Raw genomic sequence first — 18,883 nt, 5'->3', positions numbered from 1 at the left:
TCTAACTTTTCCTCTTTTTCTTGAATTAATTCTTATTAATTTGTTCACCACGTATTTCTTTTCATTTCCGTTTCAAACCCCCACCCCGCCCCCGAATCAACTATCTGGATAGTGTTTTTATAGTGTTTTCGTTTTGCCAAACCATTTTAAAGCCGCCTCATCTCTTACAAGAAGCAAGTCCTCACCCTTTAATCCCCATGACACGCATTCTTGTGAAATTATTTTATAAAATACCATTTTGGAGATACGTAAATGTAAAAAAGGTTGTTGCAGATCCTTTTGTATTGAGATTTTCCTGAAACTGCTTTACAGCTGTATTCTAATCACTTTAATAGCTGTCGACATTTTCCCTCTAGTAGGTATGAGCCAATTACTAATCTGTAATGAAATCATATACTGTACATTCTGTGATATTTGTTTATTGTACTTTCTGCAGTTAAGCTTTTGTTTGCGATGCTATGAAACATACAATGTGTGTGTAAATGGCTAATGACTTTCAAACCAGTTGCAACATTGGGGCTGGGTCTTTACATATATTCTCATGACTCTAGCTTTCTTTCACTCCACTTCCTTTTTGCCACACACAACCAGAGTTATGTAATTTCTGTGTTGTCTGAATCTACAGTATTATCCATTGTGTGATTACTAGATCATCTGCACAGACCCTACTGCAATGCAGACACTGTGTCTCCTGGACCAACAATGAAACCGCATATGATACATGTAAAATATTCTAGGCATAGACTAGACTTGGAATAAGTTAATTTATTGTCCACATATTCATTTTCCATTAATCATTGTATTGACGCTGGGGAGAAGAGAGGAAAGGTTTAATTAGAAAGTGTGTTTAAAAATCATATAATCCACAGTGAGGTTTTTAGATTACAAGGCTAAGCAGCAACAGACATACACATTTGGTACAGTTGTCTCTCCAAGAACTGCTTTGTACTGTCATCTTTACATAGACGTGAAGAAATGCTCCAGATAATGGCCATTTGGCCTACATACTGTATGTAGTCTGCTTTCCTTCCCCGCCTTCCTACAAAATCATTGACTCTCTTACAGTAGGTCTAAGACTTTTTATTCCATACTCTCTACACCTGTAAGGTTACCTTTTATCTATCTATCCCAGGTAATATTGATTGTAATTGTCTCCACCTTTTTTGTTCGAAAGCTGTTCAATGCATTTGCTGCTCTTTTGTTTAAAGCATCTTATCCTGTACAAAAAATTCATATGCAGGGGATTGAATCTGCAGTTTACACACATGCAAAGATCGTTTCTTAGGTGGTTAGATATTAAACTGTGACGGTGCCGATTGGGGAAAAGGAGTCCCTGCCCAAAAGAGCATATGGAGAATAAAGGAACAATAGGAATATGTGGAATGCACATTTTATAGGCCAAGGCCAAGAAGGTAACTGGGTTGTGTAATCACATTACAACATTATGGAAATATTCCAATGCAAAGGTGACTTTTCAGACTGGTCTTAAGATATGGGGTTATATCTAAATACAATTTTTATTCGAGGTGCTTCTTTTTCCAAATGTTTGAATTATCTGTCTGTCTCGGTACCAGTCCGTCGTCCCATTTTTGTTCAATATATATTTGTTGGAACGACAAAAGTTCCACCTTGCAACACATTCTGCATTCTCCCATTCTCATAGGAACATAATTTTCTAACAGATCTGTAATAATAACGGATTATGTATTTGTAGTCCTATTTATCTGGAATGCAGCCGTGTAAACTTGTCTGTTTATCTGCAGAACGTGGCTTTATGTGACTGTTTATATTTTGTGCTTATGGTACAAATTAGAATGAGCGTGGTATCTTAGTAAACATGTTTAATGAGCCGCTACATATTGTCTTTTGATATCGTTTTTTGCCATCAGCTAACAAATGCTTTATTTCTGTTTTCCATGTCTTTCAGGCCTTTTTACAAATGTGCAGTCTGCCAGTCCAGGTGGCGTGTAGGGCAAATGCTGAATATATGTCTCCATCTGGTAAGCATGGTATGCATTGAAGTTTCTGTGCTTGAAATCCTGTTCGGATTCCATTGCAACATCACCTGAGCTTCCAAACCATAAATATAGCAGCATTACTCTACATGTTTATATTTGTTCCCCCAATTTGTAATGCTTGCTGCCTGAAAAGGCTATAAAAATGATACATATGGACATATTATTTTCATCAGTAAGTGCATATTTCTTTCTGCTTGTGGGAAAGGGAAGGTATTGTGTTTGCACTGTAAGAATGTATAAGTCACAGTTAGGAGCTCCTGTGTTTGAAAACCCTGCGGCCACTGGCATGTTGTGTGAAGGACTGTGAAAGTCACCTTCTATAACTAATACCTCAATTGATTCTAATATAAATGCAGCAAATTGAAAATATCCTCAGTCGGTTAACATTGTGTCGCAGAACAGTAGTGTATGTATTAACCCTTTCTACATCTGTACAAGTCTAAGCACGAAATTGAGTGAGATTTGTGGGTTGCAGGAAATAAAATTTGAATGGAACAACTTGACAGCTGATTCTAACCCCAAACAGGATGCGTTTGGCTGAGCTGCTCCTCCGTTTTAGATAGCTGGCATTGTATGGAAATATAGCTTAGCACTCTTAAAACATTTAAATATGTTGTTGTGTTTCTGCAATTGGTGTACACTGCTCAGTAGACCAGGACAGGCACCGGAATGTGCCTTCAAAAGATCTTACTGTCCTATTTTGTGTTCAGTACAGATAAGTAAAGTAGGATAGATTTGGGCCGATTGGTGCAAAAATTTAAATTTCAAGTGGTAAATGGTAATATCGCTCAAAAAGACATGTTGACCTATTCAAACAGTTGTCGTGTGTCTGAACTGTCTGAGTTGGCTTCTTTTATACAGCAATTCTGTGTTGTTTTTTTTTTTTTTAATTTATGAGATATGCAAATTTAATAGCCATATAAGCAAATCTTAATATCTATCTATATGTCACAAAAAAGAAACTCCACTGTAAAGTGGTAACAGTCTGTGTACAAACAGCACCAGAAGGTCTTGTAAATAATGCGAAAAAGATTGGTCAATGTTTCGGTTCTTCCAAGACAGGGGTGGTCAACTCCAGTCCTTGATTACCCCCCAACAGGACTGTTTTTTAGGATATTCCTGCTTCAGCACAGGTGGCTCAGTCATTGATTGAGCCACCTTTGTAGCTGGGATATCCAGAAAACTTGACCTGTTGGGGGGGGGGGGGGGATCTTGAGGACTGGAGTTGAGCACCTCTGATCCAAGGAACCTTTTTCAAGACAGCTGCCGCTCACCTATGCTGTTGCTAGGAAATCCATCCAAACAATATGGGGGAGGGAGAGCTCCCCCGGAAGCCTGACGACAGAACCAAGCATGTAAAATTGAAAATAAAATTGTGAATGAATACAACTCTAAAAATAAAATATTGGTGTCGGCTAAAATTCACGAAGCAAGCGTAAGTGCGCTATGCTAGAGAACTCAAAGAATCATAAACATACATGTTTGTAGTAAATGCATGTCTCTGAGTATCAGATTGCTGAAAACATTTATTAAGGTATACAACAAAATTAATGCATCAGAAGAAATACATGCACTATGGAGAACTCTATATACACACACAGGTAAATCGGGAGGGGGGGGGAGAGGGTAAATCGGGAGGGGGGGGGAGAGAGTAAACCGGGGGGAGGGGTAATGATGTTACTGCATGCCATACTCTGAGCGGGACATAAAAGGCATAAAGGTAATGACACAGTAATGCTTAGATATACTGATACACACATGATGAGCATGGCTCCAAGCAACAGCAAAATATAGGAACATTCCCCCCCCTCTCCTCCATGGTATACAGAGAAGCTGACTGGCCCAAATAGTCAAATAAAGGTCTGCGAACCCACACAAGCGCACTCTCCAGATGATGGCAATTTGTAAACCCCAATATCATACATATGGGTGCTCAGCAACAGTCCTTCAGCAATGCAAATGAAGGGTCAAGAACTAGCCATATTATAACCAAAAATAGGCATATAAAGGGTCCATATAACCGTGTCTCAAACAGTACTATACATCCACGAGTCCCCTTATTTCAGGTTGGAGAACTAGGTAATTATTATATCTGTGCATATGTTTCATAGGTAATCCTGCTATGCATATTGCAATATGCTTTCTGATCTGGTGTCAGTCTTAAGGAGGGATACAAGAGCACCAAAAACCCACAGGTTACCCAACCCCCCAAACATGAACCATGGCTCCACCACTGGGATGCCCGGCGGAGGCACCTATGCATGAATGTGGAGGGGTTAGGGTATATCCCTGTAAGTCGCCTCACTCCGACGCTCCAACGGGAACAGAGGACCCCATTGTGAATTGTAATATCCAATAAATGGGTAATCCACATTGTAGTATCCAGTGGAACAATAATCAACACATATTCAAGGCTTTGGTGATATGACTCGAGATTTGTTGGATAACAGGAAATCATGTTGGAAAACCATTAAATTATAAGTATTCATTGAGACTGTGGGGTGCAACTGTATCTAATGAGAAGATCTATCCAATTCTCGTTGTAAGAGTGAAGTACAGGCGGTCCTCGGTTATCCGACGCAATGCGTTACTCAAAATGGCGTCGGATAGAGAAGTGTCGTAAAGCGAAACCCGTTTTCCCATAGGAACACTGTTTAAATCAAACGTTCCGTTCCTGAAGGCATTTTTAATGCTAAAATACACAGAAAATGTTACTCAAGCAATAAGATATGCAGTACACACATAGATTATGATGGAAACATTATATTTATTGATTCCAGAACTGTAAAATAAAACTATGCTATATTCTGTACAGAAATGTACATGAGCAAAAAAAAAACACATCAATTATTGGAGGAAGATGATTGGGGGGGGGGGGATCTTCAACAGACAACGGACTTTTTGGAGGTGATGTAGGTGGAGTTGAAGGTTTCGGCCTCTTGAAGAATCTCTTCATTGTAGTCTGGACAGATCCTTTCCTTTTCTGCGTGTAGATCTCTCTATATCTCTATAGCAGCTGATTTGGTTAGACACCCCACGACTGACTGTTGAACTCCGTTCAATGTTAGGGTCATTGTCCTCAAATATGGCCAGTGCGCTATCAATGTGCTTGAATGCCGCAGCCAACATTTTGCTTGACAATGATTTACGTGGCTGTGGCTGTGCCACATCAGCAGATTGATGGGCCTCCTCTTCAGCAATTTTTTGCTCTTCTAATTGCATGAGGTCTTCATTGCTCAACTCGTTAGAATGTGAGGCGAGCAACTCCTCAATATCCTCGGTTTCCACCTCCAAGTTGAGATCTCTGGCCATTTGCACAACAGTTTCTGTAACTTCTGCAACAGTCTCTGTAAGGCCTTGGACATCAGACACAAAATCAGGGCACAAATTACGCCAAACTCCATTTAAATTGGATTGTTTCACCTCATTCCATGCCTCTCCGATGTTTCTCACTGCATGGAGAATGTTGTAACCCTTCCAAAATTCTTTTAAGGTTGGACCACCTTCCACATCGGTTGCTCTGATGGCCTGGGCAAATGTTCGCCTAAGATAGTAGGCCTTGAAGGAAGCGATAACCCCCTGGTCCATCGGCTGTATCAATGAGGTGGTGTTGGGGGGCATGAACACCACCATGACGTTTGGATGATGGTCATCCAGGTACACGGGATGGCCAGGAGCATTGTCCAGGAGCAGCAATGCTTTGAAATCGAGGTTCTGGTTCATGCAATATAATTGCACAGCTGGAATAAATTGATGCTGGAACCAGTCCTCAAAAAGGCTCCCTGTTTACCCATGCCTTACGGTTGGACTTCCAAATCACTGGAAGTGTGCTCTTTGCATAACCCTTGAATGCCCTAGGGTTTTCTGCATGATAAACAAGCAAAGGTTTTAGCTTGAAATCACCTGCAGCATTTGATCCAAGCAGAAGAGTCAGCCTGTCCTTTGCAACTTTTAACACAGGCATAGATTTTTCCTCTTTTGCAATGTAGCTTCTACTGGGCATTTTCTTCCAGTAGAGCCCAGTCTCATCAACATTGAACACTTGACGTGCGCAATAGCCACCGTCCTCTATAATTTTGGCCAATGTAACAGGGAAGGTTTTAGCTGCCTCCTCATCCGCAGTAGCAGCTTCCCCGGTCACTTTAATGTTATGCAAGTTTGCCCTCTCTTTAAACCGCATAAACCAGCCCTTACTTGCAGTGAACGTTTCCTCAGTGGTCCCTTCTCCATACTGTTGCTTAATGTCCTCATACAGACTCAAAGCCTTGGCCTGAATTAAGGCTAAACTAATGGGCACATGACGCTGGGATTGATCTCCCAGCCATATGATGAGGAGTTTTTCCACTTCCGCAATATGCCCAACACGTTGCCTTATTGTTGTACCTTGCATAGGTGCTGAGCCCTTGATCTGTTCCAAGATTCTTGCCTTGTCTTTGATTATTGTCACAATAGTTGTGCGAGGTATAGCCAAGGAACGTCCAATTTCTGTGTTCGTCTCTCCTTTCTCAGAGCGCTTTATTATGTTTTGCTTGGTCTCCAAAGTTATAGATTTTCTATTCCTTTTTGGCGTAACAGTACTTTGCTTTTTGCTTTGATCAGCCATGGTTTAGGGCCTAAAATACACCACCAAACCTTCACACAGACTGTTCAGAATGTAGAACAGGGAAGAAAATTCACCTTGATAAAGGACTGTAGAGGTCCGAAACGCGTAGGTGTGTTTGTTACTTTGCCTGGATCCTATTAAATAGCTTATTTTTGGTACGTATCCCTGTTGGTGTTATTGCTATTCTACAGCTGGACTTGGTGCTTCGTTTTTCTTCCCTGTTCTACATTCTGACTACCGCATACGGATGCACATTCAACCCTGGACACTGGAACCCAACTGGACTTACTGCTTATGGTGGATGAAGATTCCCAAGTGAGTTTGTTCCATTTTGCCCTTATTACAATACAGTTTGTCATAGGATGTTTCATCTACCGGTCACCTGCAGGTGTCATTGACATTTCCTTACTACCTGGTCTGTGGGATTGTCATTACCGGGCTACATTCCTAGAGACACTATATATATATATTCATTCAAGGGTTGTTTTCCTGTTATTCACTCAATTGGCTCAAGTATTGTCTTGAGAGCACCACACACATTTTTTTGATTTTTTTGATTTTACACAGACTGTTCAGAATGATTTCCCTAGCCTGCAGCCGTCTGGTTGTTCATTTGTAGCAATTTTTTAAAGCGTCGTAAGAGCGTCGGATAAGCCGTTCTGGCGTCGTAAAATGGGCCATAGGGATGCATTGACAAGCGTCGGATAAGCCGTTCGTCGTAAAACGAGGACCGCCTGTATAGGGATTGCCTCCGCATCCTGGTGTGGGTACCTGGTCAATGATAATGTCGTAGAGTTGGATGTTTATGGCCCGCCTGCAGAAAGTGCCCGGCTGGTCTGGTTTATTATTCCGTAATGCAGCTCTCATTGCTGATCGGTGTGAGGCTATCCTATCTTTGAACATTCTTTCTGTTTTCCCTGCATAATAGAAACTGATTGAGCTACCTTTGCTGAAGCAGGAATATCCTGGAAACCTGACCTGTTAATGGCCTTTGGGGATTGGAGTTACCCACTCCTGGGTTAAGCAAACACGCAGTTGGATTCCTTTTTTGTATCGATTTTATGAAATACGTATAAACAGATATAGCTTCCTAAATCGTTCACATGATATTTATAGAACTTACTTTTGAGAGATCGTCACCAAACGCTACCCTCAAGCACATGCATGAAACCTGCTGCTAGACCTAGTTCAAACAGAGTTCACGCTAACAGCAGGCTCTGTCATGGTCCCTTTCAATAGATTCCCTCTTCTCTTGCTCACAGTCAGCCTAAGGGTAATGGATGAGGTGCATTGCACCAACAAAGGCCTCATCTGCATCCATACGCTGAAGTGTATTACAAAAGAAATGCAGGTCTTTTTGAACTGCAAGTACTCAAAAGGTTTCATTCAGACTGCACTACCATGTTACTGGTGTAGAGAGATCTTTTCATATTCTGGCATCCATATTCAGCATTTAAAACCTCCCCTACATTCTTTTACTCAAGAAGGGGGGGGGGGGGGGGGAAGAATATATAGGGTGGTTATTGCAAGTGCTTTTTTTTTTATTTTGTCATCACAAGATGCAAACTGCCTGAGAAGTCTTAAGCATTACATTTTTGTGTGTGATATAAACGTATACCGTAGTTTAAATACAATTGACTGAATTTCTTAAACCTTTCATCCGTTTAAAAAATAAATCCAACACACTGTAGTAGACTCTTGGAATATATGAATGGATAGCAAAGAATAAACAATGCTGGCGATGAAATCTTTGAAAGCCTTGTTTGTGACTTTTTTAGAAGTGTTGCTTTTTTTATTAAAATTCAGTGATCAGTGACGTTTTATACAGTTGTTTATTTTCCCCAGCACATATTTTTTTTTTGTGAAATCTTGTACTGTATATTAAAAAAAAAAAATGCATTTGAAATCAGAGAACAGTGACATCTGCCCACAGCTAAGGCAAAGTTAAATACTTTGTGGCTCAGTGAGTGTCTCAGACCATCTTTTTGACGAGTACAAAGAAAAAATTATTTCAAAATACTCTATTTTAGGTGAAAAATCATTTTCTTTTCTTTTGCATGAGTTCTACTGAAACATTCCTTAAGTAGGGGGGGCTCGCAAATGATTAAAGATAATTAGCCTGAGAGCTCGTTGAAAGAACAGTATAGTACTGTAGTTATATAGAAATTTGCAGGAAGACAGGAACTCGCTGGTTTTTAAATGCCAGAGGGAGTGTTTTATTAGAGGATCAAGGTTTCGGCCCTCTCTGGGTCCTCTCCCTCTGGCATTTAAAGGCCTGCGAGTGCCTGTCTCCCTGCATATTTCGATATAAATTCAGATAAAGCGTCTTCCCAAGCAGTCTGACAACACGGTATCAGGACATCTCTAGAGTTGGTTAATTTAGATGTTTTTAAGGGATCAGGCCAAATGCACATTTTATAGGGTCAGATGTATCAAGATAGCCATCAAACAAAATTGGGGACAATTTTACTTCACTTTTGCCCCATGTGCACCACTTTGCAATTTGAAGTGTGTCAGTAGAAGGAATTACTAGATGAACATATGTTAATGGGATAAATGAAATTCTGTTCCAGTTTTGCCCCATAAGCACAAAAATTCCGCCAGGTCCCAAGTTTTTCAGTCTTGTTCTACTTGCACCGAAATTTTCAGAAGGTCTATAGCATAGGTGACATAACATTCTCTGCTTAACCATCTGTACAACATGTGCACCTGTCTAATAAGCTTCTTACATGTGCTGCAAGCAAAAAGAGAAAAAAATTGGAGCACTACAACACAACACTTTTTTTCCCTTTAGTTTCATACACATTTCCCAGTATCCTTGTGAGGTGGGAAGCAATGGCTGAAATGGCAATAGACATTCACTGCCAATATGAGTTTCTTGTCTGGCAGACGTGTCTGTGCACCCTACGTGTGCTTAACCAATAAAACTGCAAAATTAATTCTTGGTACTCGTCTAATCCCTCACAAATTGAGGAATAAAACCTCAAACCTTTTAGTGCTGTTGACATTTATTTTTAACCCTTGATGTCATTTAACCATCGTAACAAACTAAGAAACCTCTACTGTGGTTTGGACTAGACTTGCCTTTTATTGGACTGCATCTAGGGTGGGGGTACCACAAATTCATTATGGCAAACATCTGGATGTGTGAGCCGGTGCTAGTAACATTTTATATTGTTTCTATTGAGCAAGAGAATTTTGTTTGGCGAAAGCTAAAGAAAATATGTAAACTGACTATTAATATTTTACACAGAGAGATACCCAGCAAGCTCTAAACCCCCCCCCCTCAAAATTACCACATAATATATAACCCCAAAAATTACCACATGTATATTTATCAATTGAAGTGCTAGTGGGTGTGGCTAAAGGTATACAACAAAAAACAAAGTCCAAAGCTACATCCAATATGACAAAAATATACAGTGCAATACCTATATATCTCTTGAAAAAAAGGGTCATTTAGTTAAACCCTTTGGCCTAAGCATTTTAAGCCTGCAAGCCACTTCAAGGCATGACCATATATTGCAGGTTCTAACACTGTTTAAAATTCTTATTTACCTCTATAGTTAGAGGAAGAATGATCGCATTGTATCTGTCACAACCAGCTTGTAACGCTGTGCTCACCACAAACAAGACGGACCCCGGTACTGAGGCGGTTATTGAGATGAGTTGAATCTAAATATTATCAAGCTTTATATGGGGGAAAAAAGCTCACGAAGTGTAGATCGCAAAGAATGAGGTGGGTAAAGATTTGTGACGTGAAATCTGTAGAGAACTGTGTTCTTTTGCAATGTGCTAGATTTCACTGTACCAAATGCTAAAAGGTGTGTGTGTCCACGAACAATATGAAACCTAATTGGATACAGGCATATCCCGCATTAATGTACGCAATGGGACCGGAGCATGTATGTAAAGCGAAAATGTACTTAAAGTGAAGCACTACCTTTTCCCACTTATCGATGCATGTACTGTACTGCAGTCGTTATATACATGCATAACTGATGTAAATAACGCATTTGTAACAGGCTCTATAGTCTCCCCGCTTGTGCACAGCTTCGGTACAGGTAGGGAGCCAGTATTGCTGTTCAGGACGTGTTGACAGGTGCATGCGTGAGCTGCCGTTTGCCTATTGGACGATATGTACTTGCTCGCGAGTGTACGTACTTAAAGCGGGGTATGCCTGTAGTATCCATGTTTAAGTTCCACAGCACTGAGAGCTCTGAATTTATTGGACCACAATTATGAAATTCTTGGAATGAAACATAGACTAATTGTTTAAATCTATATTATGGCATAAAATTAGGTTGAAACATCTTTAATTAAGTGCCTCAATGTGCCAACAAGCAAATAGTGAGCATACTGTATTTCAACTTGGTTCGCAAAAGGCAGAAGAATTTGTCCTCTTCGTCACTGAAAATGTCAAGAAAAATATAAATATTCCTGAAGCAGATTTCTAAATTTAGTAACAATATTTGTCTCCTAGCTTGAATATGATGCCTTGTTATAGTATTTAAATGCAATCTCAATCACCACCACATTTAAGAAAATAGCCTCCACAGACCTATCTATTTTGTCAGGTATTGGTCTTTGACAGAGACACTGATTCACGTCCCTGACTGTTCTCTTATGATGCCGGTGCAAAACCATTGAAATCCTTTTTTCGTTCTGTAAGAAACAAAAGTAATTCTGATTACAATCACAAATTATATTTTTGTGCTGAAGCAGCGATATTCTAAAAACCTGACCTGTTGGTAGCTCTTGAGGACTGGAGTTGACTACTCCTGTTCTAAACCAATGAGATGGTAAAATACGTGCTCCTCCTAACCCATACTTTTATGTACTGGTATTAGAAAACTAGTAGAGTTGAACAGTGGCAGACAAGGAGTCGTAATTATTGTCCTTCAACAATGTCTTTTTGGTTGTCCATTTGCCAAATAGAAGCTGCAGACACAGTATTGCCTACATAACTGTGATACAAATTCACTACAGCCTTTGTTTCTAGCACCAATTTCAGTACATTGTGGTTCTCAATGTTTCCGAATCTCTATGGAAAATGGAGACTTGCATAGGGACTACAATCTAATGATTGACATGGAATTATGTTGGTAATGCTGCAGAGTTGGAATCATGTCACACACACTGGTGCGTTTAGTTTCAGGAGGAAGGGGTAAAGGCATACAATATGCAATGCTGTGTGAAATATTTAAACAGATAAGGGTAGGGATGAGTATCAGTATTTTTTTTTCTTAATCTGTTTCTCTGTAACACTATTGGCACAAAGGCCAATGTTCTCCAGCAGCACTAACTGCTTTCCAATATTATATCTGAAGCAGTTGGCTTTAGCAGGCTTAATAACTCTTCCACAGTTTCCTTGTTCAAGCTTTCCATTAGGTTCTCTATCAATTGATGCTTAGAGAAAAGTCAGCTCAGCGCCTTTCCCCTAGAGATCAATATTCTCTTTATTGTGCCACCTACCATAGTAGTAGAGTGGTTATTATTTTTAGATATTTTTAGATATGTAGAGCCATCAAACCACTATTTCTAATGTGTTACCAATCCAAGTAATATTGCCTAGCTCAGCATTACTAAACATTGTTTTGACAGGGCATTTAATGTTAAATTCAGTATTTTATGGCTTGTTGGGAAGAAAAGGTAACGTCTGAGTGAATCATTAACAGGATTTATAATTGGCTTCTGTACAGTATCAAATCCAATGTAGCTAGCCATATACATATACACCGCAGAACAGAAGGCACACCTCAAACATCTGCGTCCCCAAAGGTGGACGCCTGATTGGGCTCCCCAAGAGCTGCTCCCCTCTGCACAGGACCAGCGTGCTAAGGGTTAACATTTGCTTGTACTTTGTGGAACGTCAACCCCACCCACTGGAATGTTAATGAGCCAAGAGCATAAAGAACTCTGAATGCAGCTGCGAATTCAGTGTACATCTGTGTCCCTGCAAAGGCGGACAGCCTTTGGCGCAGCTAAAGTGTGTGAGCCGTTTGGTGATAAAGCTTCTCTATTTCAATCTAAAACTCACCAGCCGTTTATCCCCTGTACCCCATTTTCCAACTCTCTGTCCATGAAATGTCTGTGAATTGACTGTATAACCTCTGTTCTTTAATGCTGCCTCTTTCTGTGTGTGTGTGTGTGTGTGTGTGTGTGTGTGTGTGTGTGTGTGTGTGTGTGTGTGTGTGTGTGTGTGTGTGTGTGTGTGTGTGTGTGTGTGTGTGTGTGTGTGTGTGTGTGTGTGTGTGTGTGTGTGTGTGTGTGTGATCAGCATACAAATGTAAAGAAAGCACTCCGGGACTTGTAAATAAGCAAAAAAAAAAGGTTTTTATTGGTCAAGGAACCTTTTTTTTTAGACATCCTTACAGTTAACAAACAAACATGAAATGCCCTCACCCCAGAAGCTTTGGAATTAAAGTGCAGGCTCTCTGTTCAAACAGCTGCTGTTCCCCTCTGTGCTGGTTGTTGGACATGGTCACATCATTATTTCAGATTTCAAACCACATTACCTTCAGATAGCCGGCACTGCCACGGGGTCCAATGTGGCCCCCTCATTTGCTAATACATACATGTACTGTACTTTTGTGAGAATATTTTTGGCAGCTAAGATGTATATCCGTACATATATATATATATACACTCATTATATATTTATGAATATTATGTCAAGGATCTGCACCCACTATGATCACATCAATAATAAATCGTTACCCATTGAATTTTGGGTAACATCATAAGTGATACCCTGTAAGCCTTGTGACGTGGCCCCTACACTTTGCTAGTTTCTGGTGGGGATTGCGACTTAAGCTGTCTGGGATCTGTCCGCAAAGGACCACAACATTGGCAGATTGCGGTCATGTCATTACTATACTGGTGATCACATGATCCCGAAGCCGGGAATGTCTGCAGGACTGGGTGGCACAAAATGTCTGGCATCCAGATGGTTAAAATGTAATATTTGGTAAATATTCCTGACCTCGAGCTGAGGTTTTTCTACCAAGTAATTAGAATTCGTTTTTATTTCAACAGCTGTTTTTTTTTTTTTTCTTTTACGGATTTCAGGATCGGAAAGATCATATGATAGATACTTTTCTAAAATATGGTAGATAGAGCTTTGCCCACAATGTTTTTAAAAGGATTATGGGAGAAGGAGTGGCTCAGTGAGTAAAGACACTGAATGACACTGAGATTGTTGCAGGGCAGCCTGGTTCAATTCCCGGTGTTGGCTCCTTGTGACCTTGGTCAAGTCACTTTATCTCCCTGTGCCTCAGGCATCAAAAACATAGATTGTAAGCTCCACGGGGCAGGGACCTGTGCCTGCAAAATGTCTCTGTAAAGCGCTGCGTATAACTAGCAGCGCTATACAAGAACATGCTATTATTATTAGGATTAGAATTTGAGACCAAGCATAGTACAACTGCTTTTTATGTCCATTTGACCACTTGGTATGTTCCTCGACATTCGATCTCCATTTTATAGCGGAGAAAATATGTAATAGAGCACATGGCCTTACACACACACCAAAATATGTTACCAAGGCTTTTTAATGATACAGCCCTACCGTAATGGCCATGTCCCTAACGGTTGTATAAAGGGCCATGAATTTCTGTTGCCAAATGTGCAATTATGGTCTTACAATGGTTTTAGATCAGAATATTTATTGCATGACCGCATATCTCTCATCTCTTTATTCCATAGGAAAAGTTCCATTCATTCAAGTTGGAAATCAAGTAATATCAGAACTGGGACCAATAGTTCAGTTTGTAAAAGCCAAGGTAAGAAAGATAATAGGCGCTACAGTTATGACTTTAAGTGTTTTTAAATGCAGTGCTGAAAGATTGACTATAATTATTACTCTATAGCAACTTCCTGGACATGGGAAGCTCTGTCTATTGAACTTTGCCCTTCATAAATTGGAATATTTTCGGCATATGTGCTCCCATACTAACAGCCTGTATGATGTGCGTAGTAGAGTTTGAACACTCAAAGTGGATAATTCTATTGAAATGTACATCCTAGTGTTTAATGCTTTTCTAAAATACTAAATAAAAATATTTAAAACGTTCAATATCTTTTTATATTTGATGTTTTTGATGTTTTATGTTTGACATTGTAAGCAATTTGTTTACATAAATCTTAAGCTAGAGCAAGAAAACAATCCAGCAATTCCAAAAGATGGGTGCTTATATTCAATGCCAACATGCACTCCAACACCGATAAATTAACTTCTTTCTAAAGCAGCAGTTCCATCGGTTTCCTGTTTTCTCCCAGAAAAATACTTATCCGGAGTGGTGAGTGGGAAGAGGACACTTGTCTCTGGTCTTCTTCAGTCCTTACTGGTTTTGTAGATGTTTAATTGTTTTATTATTCTTCCTCTTCTGTGTTTCTGACAACTTATTTGGTGAACCAACCGTAACATGGTGCATTAGGTAAAAATAAATAAATAAATATGCCTATAGAGTTTAACCTTTGTTAATTTTACCTTGGCAAGATACTACTCCTATATTTATAGTTATATTAACTCAAATGAACGCAAACAAAAAAACAGTGAAACCTTTGCTGCTCGTGTCTCACAATGGGGATAATTTTATTTACCTGACTTCACTAATGGAATTTGGATTTGTCCCTGGATGAACACACTACGTGTAATTTATTCGGCATATTCATCTACACTTTTCCTTTCTAAGGTAATATGCATATAAAATGCAAGATTCTGGTGCCTCATATTTAGTTAAAACATTTTCTAACGCGCTACTCGCCAAGAAACTCGGTACTTGAGTGTGTGCAGGAACTTATGGAGGACACCTATCCCACACCTACAACCGGGACCTACCGAAAACATGTATGGGAACAACGAGGAAGATCAACAAAGGGCGGGAAACACGAATGGGAGTAGGAAAGCTGTCTGCCAGGGTATTGGGGTCTGTTTGCAATGTTCTGTTTAAAAAGGAAGGCTTTTAATTCCTTTCTGAATGGAAGCAAAGCTTCCTGATTTCTTAAAGCAGCAGGGAGCTTATTCCACAGTCTTCGGGCAGTTTTTGAAATAGCTCTCCCACCAGCTTTATTGACCTTAAACCGAGGCTCAATCAGTTGAGGGGCGATGGCAGATCTGAGAGCCTGATTGGGGTTGTTATTGATGGCGATGGCAGTTCCGAAGGTAAGGGGGTTAGTCCACGGGATAGCCTTAAAGGTATGGGTCAAGATCTTGACATGAACCCTTCATAAAGTCACTAGTAATTATTAGCTTGTGTGCAACTAAAATGTCTTAAGCCTTTTTTAGTCGCCAGAGAAACCAGAACAGGAAAAGATCTATTTAACCGTACAGTACAGTATATGCAGGGAAGACCGAAGTGGTTGTGGTCAAGGCAATATCCTTGTTTCGCGACAATATTAAAACAGACTGAGGAATGCTGTTTTAAAACAAACATTGTTGGATGCAACTCTTCTTATTGGTTCATAAAACAGTATGTTGTAAAGTCATAACTTCAGAAGCTCCTGTCGTGTAGTACACACTTCTAGCAATGTGTATTTCAACTGTGAAGTATGTCTGGTACTGTGCAGTTTTTCCTCTGTATCTATTGGAATATAATAGTGATTTAAATGCTGGGGCTTTTAAAGCTTTTGGATTGTCACATGGGATATTGAAAAGTTTTTGTTCTCTTGGCACAATGTGCAACTTGAGTCAACAGAATCTCTGTAGCTCAATTTCTTCATTCTGGCATTGGCTGTATGCTTTTAACTATTGATAAAAACATTGTGATTTTCTGAATAAACCTCATTACTCTGTTCTGTGAGACACCTATGTTGAATCTGTACAGTGATCTGATCACTTCTATAAATGTGTATAAAGAAGATCATACAGGTATGAGTTCTCGAACCAACAGTAGACTTTTGCATATTCATATAGCACATTCTTGTTCCATGTCTTCCCCAGGGCCATTCACTTAGTGATGGGTTGGATGAGGTCCAAAAAGCCGAGATGAAAGCATACATGGAATTGGTCAATAATATGCTGTTGACAGCAGAGGTAAATGATAACATTATAAAATAGTGCGTGCGCGCGCACACCTATAAAAAAAAATCAAATAAAAAGTAATTTTTAAATTAATGTACTTTGTTTGAGAAATCTTGTCTTTATTGTGTGTGCCATTCCATATACATGGGTAAATGTTGAAGACTATAGAGTTCCAACTACAGTGATTGCGGTCTCTTGCATTATTTCTGCATGGTGAGCATGGCTGAGCTATGTGGCTTTACTAGCTAACATCTCCCATTTAATTTTTAATTTGGAGGAACAAACATCACCAGCATTGCAACATTTCTTCTTCTAGAAGATTGGTGTCCAATGCTACAGAATAATGCTTGGAGGTCAGATGTAAGTTTAGATGAGGGGGAAGGTATTCGGTTCATAGTAAAAAAGACCGACATGAGCTCCTCTTGCCAATTATTTTTAGAGTTGCCTTTCCTCAGTACTAATCAACTGTTGCCTTAAAAATCAGAGTGCCACATTAATTGTAAATGCCTGATTGGCTTCCATACAATTTTGGTTGCGTACAGTGTTTCAGATTACTGTGATTACAAAACTATCTGCCATGATTTTAAGCCAGGTTATTCATTCTCTCTCCCTCTCTCCCTCCCACGCCCTCACCCACTCCCACGTTGCAGTCTCTCTTATCCCAATTTAAGACCGGAAACACTGTATTTTCTAGGCAGGGGTTTATTTACAGGGATTAAATCATATACCAACAGGCCCACCGTTCCTTTAAGAAAACCAAATAATAAAATAAACTCCTATTCCCTTTAGGGAATTCTAACTACACCGTAGCTTTCGCCTTCACTAACTGTATGGCCAGCTAAGCTGGTTCCCAAGCCAAAACATGCCCTGGCATATGCAACAATGTAACACAGTTTCTGCATACAATAGTATGGGTTTTGCTTATCTTAGTCCTTATGGAGAAGACGTCAGAGAAACTCTCCTCTGTAGGTCCTCTTTAACCAGCTTCCGCAGCTGGGGAGCACTTCTATCCTTCCCTTCTCTGGGGAAAACAGTCTCTCACTCTGTGACTCTCAGCATGGCTCTCTCACATGGCATCACTCTGTGTTTGCCTTAAACACTTCCTTATTCACTGAGGGAGTCCATCCTGATTAATTAGTCAGCGTCTGAAACAGCCATTTCATGGAGGATTAACTCTGTGTTAGCTGGAAAACACATTTACTGCACTGTTCCAGCAGCTAGAGATACCTGATGATAATCACAAATATATATAAAAATTATATATATATATATAAAAATTATATATATATATATATATATATAGATATATATATATATATATCTATATATATATATATATATATATCGCTAGTTCTAAAAACACTGCTTGAAACTATGCAGACATGCTCATACACCTCAATCGGTGTCATACAATGGCTTAAAATTGGGCTGCAAATGTATTCTGCTGTTTTCGGTGCAGTTTGTAAACAAGTATAAATATTTTGGAAAACGTAAATGGAATTGTTGGTTTAGTTAATTCTTCCTTACCTGATACGGCATCATTATGTGTGTACCTAATCTTATTCCCCCTTGTTCTGCATTGCAAAATGGACATTACGCTTTTTTTTTTTTGTAGTTGTATATTCAGTGGTGTGATGAAGCTACACTAGAGGAGGTGAGTGGCTCTGAACCATTTATCTTGGTTAAAATTTAATGAGAAAACACTTTTGCTCACAATTGCAGGTCCCTACTCATAAATGAAACATTGAGGTTTATACCATTAGTTGATACAGTTTTTTTTCACGTATTTTCATTCTGCTAGCACAAACATTTTAGAATAGGTTTAGCAATATTTAATATAGCTGTTGGCAATTTTTATATGCTTATAAGAAATAATGTTTCAAGAAAATATTTACTGCTGCCAGCTACATATTTCTTTAGGATAAAGGTCATTTACATTTTTTTTTTTAAATATTAGGTATTGTCTAGTATTTTCTCAAGTTTTTTCAATGGTGTAACAATGTTTTATCTCACTATGGTTTGTATGTATACTGTAGATTACTCTGCCTCGGTACAGCTCCCCCTACTCTTGGCCACTCAACTATGTTCTAGTCTTTCAAAAGAAATGGGAAATAAAGCGTAAGATGAAAGCCATCGGTTGGGCAGGAAAGTCGCTGGAGCAGGTCAGTGAGATGAGAATGTGTAGAGAGACCAGTCCACTCGCAACATTTTGAATATAAGTATGGCCAGGAGCACCCT

General features: G+C 39.5%; 1 protein-coding gene across 4 annotated transcripts in view; it reads left to right on the top strand.

The window, feature by feature from the left end:
- MTX2 (metaxin 2) overlaps positions 1 to 18,883 on the top strand; it is a 77,151-nt gene that overhangs the window by 44,108 nt on the left and 14,160 nt on the right. For 2 of the 4 annotated variants that reach the window (XM_075608998.1, XM_075608996.1), the window contains 5 exons: positions 1,928 to 2,009; positions 14,329 to 14,405; positions 16,565 to 16,657; positions 18,261 to 18,299; positions 18,682 to 18,807. In XM_075608998.1, coding sequence (XP_075465113.1) covers positions 1,928 to 2,009; positions 14,329 to 14,405; positions 16,565 to 16,657; positions 18,261 to 18,299; positions 18,682 to 18,807 — 417 coding nt within the window. The remainder of the gene's footprint in view (positions 1 to 1,927; positions 2,010 to 14,328; positions 14,406 to 16,564; positions 16,658 to 18,260; positions 18,300 to 18,681; positions 18,808 to 18,883) is intronic. The other 2 variants (XM_075609000.1, XM_075608997.1) reach the window with 1 other exon arrangement.

This window comes from Ascaphus truei, chromosome 7 (genome assembly GCF_040206685.1).
Source record: "Ascaphus truei isolate aAscTru1 chromosome 7, aAscTru1.hap1, whole genome shotgun sequence".
NCBI classification, from domain to species: domain Eukaryota; kingdom Metazoa; phylum Chordata; class Amphibia; order Anura; family Ascaphidae; genus Ascaphus; species Ascaphus truei.
Note: the sequence above shows the minus strand (reverse complement) of the source record. Positions and strands in the feature narration are given on the sequence as shown.